The sequence below is a fragment of the Monodelphis domestica genome, chromosome 7, assembly GCF_027887165.1.
Source record: "Monodelphis domestica isolate mMonDom1 chromosome 7, mMonDom1.pri, whole genome shotgun sequence".
Lineage (NCBI taxonomy): Eukaryota > Metazoa > Chordata > Mammalia > Didelphimorphia > Didelphidae > Monodelphis > Monodelphis domestica.
This window is the reverse complement of record NC_077233.1, coordinates 26,445,800-26,458,960: the sequence shown is the minus strand read 5'-3', so window position 1 is coordinate 26,458,960 and position 13,161 is coordinate 26,445,800. Positions and strand designations below refer to the sequence as shown.

Genomic DNA, 13,161 nt, shown 5'->3' with positions numbered 1-13,161 from the left:
TGCCATTAATAATTTCAAGATGCATAGTCTAATTGCCCTGTGTTTTGGCAGTGATAGCCCATAAGTTTCTAGAGTAGGTTATGCATAAAACTTGGAAGAAAAAAAAATCTCATAAGTAGCAGGAAATCATTTTCAGGGCTATTGGGTTTTTTTCCTCCCTTTGCCCTAATCCTCTTATATATTACAGTTTCCTTACTGTTCTAAGATTCCTGGGGCATCCAATTATCTTATGTTTAGATTGGGTATTTCGACAAATTTTTTGATGTAAGAATCAATTCCACAGTGATTTTAAAACAATGTTTTGGTTTATATATTGAAATGAAAAAAAAAATCAGTGCTGGCAAAGCCCATGGAAAGGAAGGAGTTCATTGGCCCACCAAAGTCATGAAGCCAAAGTAACCACACATCTGGATGAGCTTGTTTGCCAATAAAATGCTGAATTGTTTCTTTTTCTTTCTTCCATTTCCTTCCCACCACCCCTTGGTCTTTTGCTCTTTCCCCAACTTCTTTTCTCCAATTTCCTGCCAATCCTGACTCTCCCACAATCCCTTTCCCTTCTCATCTGTCCTCCCCATCTCTCCTCTCTCCTTTACTTCCTCCGATTCAACTCTATCTTTGTCCTGCCATTAAACCTCCCATAGCCACAGATTTGCAGTTTGCTCGGACACATGATGGTCGTCCTGTTCCTTTTGCCACAGCTGGAGATTGCTACAGTGCTGCAAAGTGCCCACAGGTATGTCCAATCCCCTGTTGACCTGCTTGTCAATGTTTCAGAGGATGGAGATTCCACATCCTTATAGTGCAAAAGCCTCCCCAAGTGACACTATTCACCTGCACTCTCCACTCTGGCTCATGGCAGCCAGAACCATCTCTAGAAGTCATCAACCCTTGGCTTTCCCAATAAGATGGCCAAGGGTTGATGACTCTTGGCATGCTCTGGGAGGCAGGTGCACTTAGGATCCCTATTTTACAGTTGAGGAAACTGAGGTAAATGGATTAAATGACCTGCCCAGGATCACACAGCTAGTGCCTGATTTTAACTTACATCTTCCTTACTCTAGGTCCATTGCTTGATCATTTTTTCCACTGTAATACTATAAAACAAAGTTGGAGGAGAAGATATGTGGATACTGTCATCTGGCATTAAGGAAATCTTAAGGCCTGTAGACATACACTCAATACTTCAGTTTCACAATCACCAAAGCAGTGATAATTAGCACTAAATTCACAGCTTTGAATTCAATCCTATTCTGCAATCCCCCAACAAAGTATCATAGCCAAAACCCTCCTTTTGGCCTTTAAAAAGTTAAAAATGACCTTGTTTCTTGCAAGATTTTTTGTTTTGTTTTGTGTTTGTATGACTTTCCTTTTATTTTATTGTAAATACACAGTAAAAAAAATGTAGAGGGCTGTAAAACCCACCTGGAGACTTTGGGGAGGTTCTGGAATCCAGTAAGAAATTGGCTTTCCTTAGAGTCAAGAGTTCAACCCCAATTTGGGCATGAATGAGTGTCCGCAGGTACAGATGGCGTCTCCCCAAAGATGTCATTTGAGTTGCTTCCACTGGCATCTCCCATGAGACCTCTGGGCTTGACAAGAAATAGGGCTATTGCAGAACCAGAGTTTTCACATCTTGGGCCTTCGTAGAGTAAGACACCCAACAAGCCAAGGGACCCCTTCCTACCCAAGACAACAAAAGACAGAAAAGGTCTTCGCCTTTTAATTACGTGTTCTCTCAGCCCAGCTTTAAGCTGGTGTTACTAAACACACAATGAGGTGAAATGGGAGCTTTGGGGAGAAAAAGAAAATAAACAAAAGGGACTTAATGGGGAAATTGGGCCTTTCACAAAGTTAGCTCAGAACTACCAGGTGGGAAATTTCCAAAGAGCAGGTTCTTTAGACTCTCTGATGATTTCCATGCCTTGAAATGTTTTAAACATTTAAGCCCCTAAGTAGATTTGGGCTCCCTTCCCTTTATCCGGTGCCTCAGTGCTTTGGGTTCATTTTTCTCCTTCCATGAGATAGTAATAATAATAACAAACATTTATATAGCACTAACTATGTGCCAGGTGCTTTACAATTGCTATCCTGTTTGATCCTCACAGCAACCCTGGGAGGGAGGTGCCATTATCCTGTCTTCCTGACTCTAGATCCAACATCCAATCCACTATTCCATTTTGATGCTAAAAAAAGAAAAAATCAAAAGAACCATATTTAAGCCAAGATAGCACAGTGAAAAGTTCACAGGATATGGAATTAAAGGGCCGGGCTTAACCATACACATCAAGTCATTCCCCTCTTCCTTTACCTCAGTTTCCCCTTCTGTAAAAGCAGTCCCCTTCTGAAAGCATTGGCCCAGATGACTTTTAGGATAGCACGGTGAAAAGTACACAGGATATGGAATTAAAGGGCCAGACTTGGCCATATACATCAAGCCACTCCCCTCTCCCTGTACCTCAGTTTCCCCTTCTGTAAAATGAAAGTGTTGTCCCAGATGACTTTTAGGATAGCACAGTGAAAAGTACATAAGATATGGAATTAAAAGGCCAGATTTGGCCATATACATCAAGCCACTCCCCTCTCCCTGTACCTCAGTTTCCCCTTCTGTAAAATGAAAGTGTTGGCTCAGATGACTTTTAAGATACTCTCCAGCTCTAAACTCTATGAGTTTCTTTTCTAAAAAAAATTTTAAAAGTCATGAAGAAATAGATAATAAAATTTGTTAAATGAAAGAAACTGAGTCCAGTGACAGGTCTTCTTGGGTCAGCCCACAGGCATGTATAAAGCAGTCACTATGTGTGTGTACCCTGTGCTTCATGCTGAGGAGAGAGAAAACAAAAACAGGGTGCCTGCCCTGGACGAGCTCATGTTCTAATAGAGAAGAGAGACCAGCTCGAAATAAGTAGGTACAGAGAAGAACTCCACAGACAAGATGGAAACTGATCTCCCTGACAAGGGTCTAGAAGCAAGAAAGACCAGGGAAGACCTTTCAAAAACTTTATTCCAAAGCTTGCAAAGATGAAAGATGGAACCTTTTCAAGTGACTTTGTCAGTAAAAAGTTTCTAGGGTTAGAGGCAAAGGGGACCTTTGAGATCCTCTAATCCAGTCTGCTCATTTTACAGATGAGAAAACTGAGTCCTAATGAGATTAAATGACTTGTCCAACATTCCACAGGTAGTAGGTTGGCAGAGCCAGAGCTGCCTTGATAGCAAATGACAGTTTTCTTTTTGCTCTACTTTATAGAGAACTAAAGCTTGGAATAACCATTGAGAATGGTCTTTTAAGCTCCCAAAAGTCATCGTGTGGAAATCCCATCATTGAAGGATCTCCATTTGCCAACAATGTATGGCACGGGGGGTGTGATGCCGTCTGGATTCTGTGAGGTTGAGATTCCGAAAGGGATCCTTTCTGCTTGTTCAGCCAGGCTGGGGTCACTGCACGGAGAGCTCCCTTTGGATCCCATTCGTAGCAGATGTGACCTCATTCTTCAGAGCAAGCCCTGGCCCAAGCCTGGGCAGTCCAAACTGCCTTCTGCTATACTTGTGCATGTTCCTGATGTGTGTGTGTGTGTGTGTGTGTGTGTGTGTGTGTGTGTGTGTGTGACCCACTTTCAGCTGCCGGGGCCATTTAATGAAATCAGCAGAATGCCAGTGGCTGAAATGAACACTTATAAACAGTCATCCTGTGGTCAAAGTCTCCAGAGACAGCTAGGGCACGGGGACCCTAGAACTAGGGCAGAACTTCGATGGAGGACTCATTTTACAGATGGAGCTACTGAGATCCAGAAGGGGCTCACAGGCTCAGACTCAGAACTAGGGAGGAAGAGGAGAGAAGTGAGCGGAGTGATTCCTACTGTCAGGGTAGTTCCTGACATTTTTGCAAGATAAAGTGTGCATGCATGAAATCATTTTCAAAGAAGGTTATATGCATACACATGGCTGTGTAAATATGTGTAATAGATTGAAATAGATATACATTATCTATTTATGCATATCAGACATTGTATTTTGTATCATTAATCATTTAGAGTTTTAAAAAGAATTGCCAAGATTTGTCACATTTAACAATTAAGCAGCTGCTTTGTGTAAGACTCTGGGTTAAGTCCTGTGGTTACCAAGACAAAAATGGCACAAGCCCTGTCCTCCATGAGCTTATATTTCACTTGGTACACATTCGTCCAACCAAGAGGCTAGAGGTTTGGGTGAAGCTCCAGTCAGTAATGCAGTAGCAGCTCAGTGCCTTGGATGGACCTGCAGTCAGGAAGACTTGAATTCAGATCACACTTCTAGCATGTACTAACCATGTGACTCTGGACAGGCCATTTGATCTAACTCAACCTCAGTTTCCTCATCTGTAAAATGGGGGGTAAAAATAGCCCCTACCTCCCATGGTGGCTGTGAGGATCACATGAGGAAATATAGGCAAAGTACTTTGAAAACTCTGAAGGACTGTATTTATATAAAGGAATCTATATGTATAATAGTGTTACTTTGAACCAATTAACTGACTTTTCGGTGCCTCAGCTTCAAGGAGACAGAATGGGATCATCTCTAAGGCTTCCTGAGTCTTTGATCCTAAGAATTCATTGATGAGTCATTAAAAAAGCGAAAAGGAATGTCATTTGTCTTAGAAGAAACAGGGACCCTGAGGAAGGGCATGGGGCAGAGTGGAAAGATGATCAGAATCAGACAACTGGGTTCAAGTCTGAGTTCTGCCCCTTAGGATTTGTAGCTAGACCTCAGTTTCCTCATCTGTAAAGAGGTTGGCTTCATGGATCTCTAAAGTCTCCCTCAGCCCCAAGCCTGTGGTCCCCTGACCTTCACCCAGGAGATCCAGACAGAGAGCTGGAGCGCATTCCGAGGGGTCTTGAATTAGATGCTACAGATCGGATTTCCAGAAGAGTTCCATTTTCCTTTGGGCATTGAGCCTGTTATAGGTGGACCAAGGGGGCCCTCTGCTGGCCATCTGCAAGAAAACACTTCTCCAAGTTGTCTTTGGGAAGGACACACTGCCCTACTGAGCTTGGTACAATAGATACTCAATTCTGACATTGCCCAAAGACTGGGAAGCAAGATCCTATTCAAATAATTACTGTGGCTCTCTACTGTTATTTCTGAAGGTATCCAAATCCTCACATTACAAATGCAGGGTGGAATAGGGGAATACACTTGTTCTTGACCTCAGTTTCCTTATCCATGAAGGTCCCAGGTTCAAATCCCACCTCCTTCATTTATTACCCAAGTGACTGTGGATGAGTTGCCTTAGCCTCTCGGAGACTCAATTTCTTCATCTGCAAAATCAGGGATTTGTGCTAAGTGGCTCATTAGAGAGCAATTGGACCTGGACAAATGAAGGTTTAAATATATCCGTTCTAGCTGTTTGTCCCAGGGGAAATCTATGAACCTAGATGCCTTGCACCATTCAGACTCTTAATCCCAGAACCCTATCTATAGGACCATAACATCAGAGGGGTTTAGAGTTCACACTCAGAAGGACCACAGAGACCAGCTGGTTAAACTCCTGGTTTTAAAAATGAGAATACTACTTGTCCAAGGCTACGCAAAGAGTAAGTGCTAGTAGAATTTGAACTCAGATCCTCTGACTCCAAAGCCTTTCCTTTAGGTCCCCCAGTCTAACCCCAACTGGTAAGGATTTAAAAGTTTGCTCATCTGTAAAATGAGTGGGGTGGACCAGCTGGCCTATGTCTACACCCCTGTGATCTCCGCTCCATCTAGCCACATCTCCCTCCGTCTGTGGAGCCCGAGAAGTCAGGCTGAACTGAATCTCTTTGGCCATCTGTTTTCAGGGACGCTTCAGCATCAATCTTTATGGAACCGGCCTGTCATTAACAGATGCATCCAGATGGGTCTCACAAGGGAACTACGCTGTCTCTGAAATTAAAAAGTCACCGGTAAGCATTGCCCCACCCCTCCTTCTCTCTCTCTCTCTCTCTCTCTCTCTCTCTCTCTCTCTCTCTCTCTCTCTCTCTCTCTCTCTCTCTCTCTCTCTCTCTCTCTCTCTCTCTCTCTGTCTCTCTTCTCTCTCTGTCTCTCTGTCTCTCTGTCTGTCTCTCTCTCTCTCTCTCTCTCTCTCTCTCTCTCTCTGTCTCTCTGTCTCTCTGTCTGTCTGTCTGTCTCTCTCTCTCTCTCTCTCTCTCTCTCTCTCTCTCTCTCTCTCTCCTCTCTGTCTTTCTTCTCTCTCTGTCTCTCTCTGTCTCTCTCTGTCTGTCTGTCTGTCTCTCTCTCTCTCTCTCTCTCTCTTCTCTCTCTCTCTTCCCCCACTCCATCCTTCCCCCTCCCCTTCTCTCTCCTCTCTCTCTACCTCTTTCTCCTTTTCTCTCTCCCCTCTCCTTTCTCTCCTCTCTCTTCCCCCCACTCCATCCCTCCCTCCCTCCTTCTCTCTCTCCCCCTCCCTCCCTTCTCTCTCTCTTTCTCCCTCTCTCTCTCTCCCGTCCCTTCTCTCTCTCCTCTCTCTGTCTCTTTCTCCTTCTCTCTCTCTCTCTTCTCTCTCTCTCTCCCCCCCTCTCTCTCTCTCTTCCCCCACTCTGTCCCTTCCTCCCTCCTTCTCTCTCTTCTCTCTCTCTTTCTCCCTCCCTCTCTCTCCCCCCTCCCTTCTCTCTCCTCTCTCTCTGCCTCTTTCTCCTTTTCTCTCTTCTCTCTCTCCCCTCTCCTTTCTCTCCTCTCTCTTCCCCCCACTCCATCCCTTCCTCCCTCCTTCTCTCTCTCCTCTCTCTCCCCCTCCCTCCCTTCTCTCTCTCTTTCTCCTCCCTCTCTCTCTCCCTCATCCCTTCTCTCTCTCCTCTCTCTGTCTCTGTCTCTTTCTCCTTCTCTCTCTCTCTCTCTCTCTCTCTCTCTCTCTCTCTCTCTCTCTCTCACTCTCTCTCTCTCTCTCTCTCTCTCTCTCTCTCTCTCTCTCTCTCTCTCTCCCCTCCTTTCTCTCTTCCCCCCACTCCATCCCTTCCTCCCTCCTTCTCCTTCTATCTTCTCTCTCCCGCTCCCTCCCTTCTCTCTCTCTTTCTCCCTCCCTCCTTCCCCCCCTCTTTCTGTCACTGCTCTGATAGCATAATATATTGCGACTTTCTCCCCTTTCCACATCACCTTTTAAACCATTTTGCAGAAGGTTGTGAAGAGAGTTTGATAATTAAATCAAGTGTGAAGCACTGACTGGTGGTCCCCCACCCCCAGCCCCTAATCAAGCTTCTCCTGTGGTAAATTCTTCAATGAGATGTGAACAACCCTGGGTAATTAGGGGGAGCCGCTTAACCATGAAGCTAAAAGCAGGAAATGGCCCACAACCCAGACATGCTGGTAATTAGCAGGATGGAATTCTGCTTTTGTGAACATTGGGAAAATAGGGGGAAAGGCACAGAAATGGGGTGCCGGGCTGCTTGGTGCTTGGATACTGACAGGCGAGGTTTTCCAGGGAGGCAGAAAACAGAATAACTGAAGCTGGCCAAATGCTTTTAAGTGGGCAAAACGATTTACTAACTTCTCTCATATGGTATATGGCACATAGTAGGCACTTAATTGTGTTTGCTTCCTTCATCCTCTCATTGAAGCCTCACAACTATTAGTTCTATAGCTATTAGTGTGGTCATTTTACAGATAGGAAATTGAGGCAGAGTGTGTAAGTAACTCACAAAGGCATATACTGGAGAAGTTTTAATGGCGATCTTTGAACCCACATCTTCCAGACTTTTTTCTTTTTAAACCCTTACTTTCTGTTCAAGGCAGAAAAGGAGTATGGGCTAGGTGTTGAGTTGAGTGACTTCTTTGGGCATCCCCATTGCCTAGCCCTTACTGCTCTTCTTAGAAGAATACACAGTATTGATTCTAAGATGTAAGGTAAAGGTTTAAAAAATAAAAAAGAGACTCACCCAAAATCATACAGCTAAGATGTATTCCAGGATTTGAACCCAGGATTTCCTATCTCTAGATCTGGTTCTCTATCCACCAAGTCACCTAGATGCCCCGGGTCTTTCAGAATCTTAATCCCAGCACCCAACCCAATACTATCAGAGGGTTTTAGTGTATAAACTCAGGACCACAGAGACCATCTGGTCCAACCTCTCATTTTCAAGTTGAGAATGCCAAGGACCAGGGCGTTTGTTAGACTCATTGAGTTGTCTTGGACCCTATTTTTTGACTTAAGTCTTTTAACCCAATACTCTAACAAATATTGCTTTCACTGCCTTTTGTAGTTTTCAAGAAGGTAGAAAAAGTTGAGGCAAGACCCAGATGTTGGGATGGAAAAGGAAAGGGAATTTTCATCCTTAACCTCATTTAAAAATCCATGACAAGGACTCCTTCCTACCTTGATGCCTTCTTATGCTTTTTTGAGTGAAATAGGGAAGGTTGAGGGAGGGAGTGCAGACCAGGCATTGGGGACAGAGATGGGGAATCAAGTGCCATGTGTAAGGGTCAGAGTCTGGATGGATCTTAGAGTACACAAGTATAACATATAATGATGAACCCAAAAAGTTAAATTAAGGCCACATTGTAAAGGGCTTTAAAAATCACATTGAAAGGGGGCAGCCAAATAACAGTAAATAGAGTATCAGTTCTGGAGTCAGGAGGACCTGGGTTCAAATCTGACCTCATACACTTCTTAGCTATGCAAACCTGGGCAAGTCACTTAAATTCAATTGTCTAATCTTACTGTTCTTTCGTCTTAGAAATGATACCAATATAGAAGTATGAGTTTAAAAAAAAAACCCAGCGGAGTTTGTGTTTTATTCCAGATGCAGTAGGGAGCCACAGCATTTTATTGAGTCAGGGAGTGATGTGGTCAGATCTATACTTAAGGAAAACCATATTAGTGATATGTGGAGGATAGACTTCAGAGGGATAGATTGCAATCATGTACAAGAGATCTAAAGGTAAAAATGCAAGTCTTGGCAAGTGTTTGAATATGTGAGACGAGTGAGCATGAAGAATCAAGATATCCATTTATGCCCATCATGTACCACTATTGTCTTTTGGATAACCTTCAACTTTAATTTTTAAGAACTAGGATTTTTAAAAAACTGGGATTTTATAACAGAGCAACACCAAAATAATAACTAACATATATATAACACTTAACATTAGCTCATTTGATTCTAACCTTGTAAAGTAGGTGCTATTATTAATCCCATTTTACAGTTGAAGAAACCAAGGCTTACAAAGGTTAAATGACTTGACCTGGGTCACACATATAATAAATACAAGGCAGTATTCAAATTCCTGTTTTTCTGACACCAAATCCAATTTGCTATTTACCTATCAAAAGGAAAATGGTGTTACAAATATGAATCTTTGTTTAATGGCACAGCTTGGAACCACTAAAAACCCTGCACAGTTTCCAAAATATACACCAACCTGTTCTCCTTATCCTCAATTCTAGACCCAGTTCATTGTCCCCCTACTGTATCTTCTCTGAGTAGAGGTAGCAGGGGATGAAATCTATGAGCTGTCCATCTAATTACGTATCAGAGTCTAAACAATGGGTATTCTTCATCCATGTGGTTTTTTCCTGTGTGCATAATTAGCCAGAACTAGTTTGAATGATAAGAATTCTCCTTTAAGAGTTCACTTTTTTTTAAATGGGCAGCTAGGTGACTTAGTGAATTGAGAACCAAGCCTAGAGATGAGAGGTCCCAGGTTCAAATCTAACTTCAAGATACTTCTTAGCTATGTGACTCTGGGCAAGTCACTTCACCCCTTTTGCCTAGCCCTTACCACTCTTCTGTCTTGGACCAAATATATAGCATTGATTCTAAGATAGAAGGTAAGGGTTTAAAAAAAAAAGAGAGAGAGTTCATTTTTTTAAATTTAATCTTTTTTTTTACAGATGAAAATCCACTTTCTTTTCCTCCAATATCCTCCCTCCCCTTTAAGAAAGAAAGAAAAACAAATCCCCTATTTTAAACATATGTAGTCAAACAAAACGATTTCTCCCATTGACCATGTTCAAAATTAAATGTTTCGTGGAAAAATATTCTAAATCAATTAATTAAATAAAAAGTTTCAAATAAAAAATTAAATATTTCACTCTGCTTTTTGAGATTTTCACCTTTTTGGTAGGAGGTGAGGAGCATGGTTCATCATGAGTTGTTCATGACAAACAACTTCACCAAAAGTGTTCTATATTGATAATATTATTGTCATTGCAGAAATTATTCTTCTGAGTCTACTTTCTTTAGTCTGCATCAGTTCATACAAGTCTTCCCAGATTTCTCTAAAACTATCCTCTTCACCATTTCTTATGGCATAGTAGTATTCTATCACATTCATATGCCATAACTTGGTAAACTTTTCTCAATGAATGGCACACTTTTGATTTCTAATTCTTTGCCACTACAAAAAGAACTATTATAAATATGTTTTATATATGAATCCTTTTCCTTTGATCTCTTTGGAGTATAGACTTAGTAATGGTGTCACTGAGTCAAATAGTATAAACGGTTTAACTTTTTTTGTCAAATTAGTCAATATAATGGGTGTGAGGTGATATTTCAGAATTTTTAAATTTTGCATTTCTCTTATTACTGATTTAGAGCTTTTTAAAAATATTGCCATTGATTACTTCAATTTTTGCCTTTGGAAATTGTTACATATCCTTTGACCATTTCCATTTAGGGAATGCCTCTTATTCTTACAAATCTTTGTTGTTGTTGTTGTTGTTGTTGTCATTTTTACCCTAAATCCTTCTGTCTTAGAATCAATACTGTCTATTGGCAGAAAAACAGTAAGGGATAGGCAACACAGTTAAGTGACTTCCCCAGGGTCACACAGCTAGGAAATGTCCAAGATCAGATTTGAATCTAGGATCTCCCAACTCTAGGCCTGGCTCTCGATCTATTGAGCCACCTAACTTGCCCTGTTCTTATAAATCTAAATCTATTCCCTTATATAGCTTAAAAATGAGAACTTTATCAGAAAAACCTGATATACACAGTTTTTTTAATCCATTTACTTACTTCTCTCTAATTTTAGCTGGTTTGGTTTTATTTACACAAAACTTTTGATTTTATGTAATCAAAATTGATTTATCTTCTGTTATTCTTTTTATATCTTGATTAATCATGACCTCTTTCCCCATCCTTAGATGTGCTAGATAATTTCTTTGTTTCTCATCAGATTTTTTAATGATGTCAGCCTTTGTGTCTAAGCCATATACCCATTTGTAACTTACCCTGGTGTATGGTGTGAAATGCTGGTCAATATCTAGTTTGGGTCAGACTGCTTTCCAGTTTTCCCCACAGTTTTTGTGAAATAATAAGTTCTTGCCTGAATAGCTAAGATCTTTGGTCTTATCCAACATGAGGCTGCCTAGTCCTCATTGGCTTCTGCTTCTTCTCTTCTTCTTGGGCAGATGGACAGGTGAGCAGGAAGCCTTCTGCTCATCAACTTTTGGAAGCAGGTTATGGGCATAATGGGATAGAGAATGACACAGTGTTGGAACACTGTATTTTTTCTCTCCCTCCAAAGTGCGGATCTCTCCCTAATTGTGTTTATACTATCCATTTGTTTATGGAGACTTTTCTTTCTTCCATAATTAGTACAAAGGTAAACTTGAAACCAGCCTCTTGTCCAAATTCCAAATTCATAGAGTCCAAAATTAGTAAGGCTAAGCTGAACATCACAAAAACAAACAAATCTGAGTGACATTGATGTTATTTAGAGCAGAAACAACATACTAGATTCCGGGGGATAGCAAATGCCTGCCATTAAGGAGCTTACATTCTATTGGAGGACCCAACTCGCACAAATTTAAGTAAATATACAATAGTATAATGGGATAAAAATCACTGAGAATCGGGGTGGGGGGAGGGAGCGTAGCTTAACAGAAATAGAACTAGACTTTGAACTAATGGCAGCCCAAGTGCCACCACGGACCTTTAGAATCAAGAGTAATTATTGCAATTCTGTGATTATGGAGGTATAATTAAGTGCTAAGTGGTAAGGGTTACTGACTGATTAAAGTGTGTCAGACAGGGAAAGCTTCTTGGAGAAGGTTGGAATTGAACTTGAATCACACATGTGCACACACACACACACACACACACACACACACACAGACATACACGCCCTTTGAGAGAATGAAATTCCTTCTATGTCTGAAGGAGGAGAATGAGGCTTAATTTAAGGTCTAAAATTCTAATAATTATAGGGCCCAACAAATAGACTAGGCTGCTTTGTGAGGCATTGGCTTCCCTGTTATTGAAGGTTTTCAAACAGGCTGGATGCCTATTTGTTGGCTATGTTACAGAGGGAATTTTTAATTTAGATCTGAGTTCATCTAGACCTCCTCCAAGGTCCTGTCCATCTTTTAGCTGTTGTGGTTTCTTCTATACCCTTACAAAAATGATCCTTTCGGGTTTTTTTTATTCTTTCAATTATCAAATATTTATTCTCTCTCTTTCTCTTTTCCCCTAATTGAAAAAAAAAAGAACAAGAAAATCTTAATTACCAACAGGCTATCAAACTGTATAACCCTGTGACTCAGTAGTGCTGCTACTACGTACCACTAAAATGATCAAAGAAAAAGAGAAAGGATCCATATTTAAAAATATTTAGAGCTGCTCTTTTTGCAGTGGCAAAGGATCGGAAATTGAGAGGATGCCCATCAATTAGGGAATGATTCCACAAATTATGGGATCTGAATGTGATTGAATGTCATCGTGTTGTAAGAAATGACCAAGGGGCTTATCTCAGGGAAACCAAAGAAGACTGGCATATGTATGTTATGTATACGCATACATTTTATGTAATTATAGAACAGCTAGTATGAACTGATGCAAAGTGAAGTAAGTAGAACCAGGAGAGCAGTTATACAACAATAGCAATATTGTAAAAATTATTGTCTTTGAAAGATTTAGTAACTGATCGATGTAATGACAAACCACAATTCTGGACGAAATATGTATGTGTGTACACATATATGTGCATATGTAGATATGTGTGTGCATACATATACACACATAAGTGTGTGTGTCTTGATCTGCCCTGTGAGTCGGGGGTAGCACATTTCATTATTTCAGTGATGGGTTGGTTGATTGATTAACAAAATGACTTTTTATCTTCTGTTTGATTGCAGTTGGGGTTTGGACTTCTAAAGCTGCCAATAAAATTTGCATTTTTGCAATTGCACATTGCCATTATTGGCAATAAAAATTG

At 41.1% G+C, this 13,161-nt stretch overlaps 1 protein-coding gene across 1 annotated transcript in view; it reads left to right on the top strand.

Moving 5' to 3' along the window:
* The window catches only part of ADAMTS9 (ADAM metallopeptidase with thrombospondin type 1 motif 9), a 208,757-nt gene that overhangs the window by 191,399 nt on the left and 4,197 nt on the right, over positions 1-13,161 (top strand). Inside the window, 2 exon segments of the mRNA XM_056804375.1 lie at positions 642-733; positions 5,808-5,912. Coding sequence (XP_056660353.1) covers positions 642-733; positions 5,808-5,912 — 197 coding nt within the window.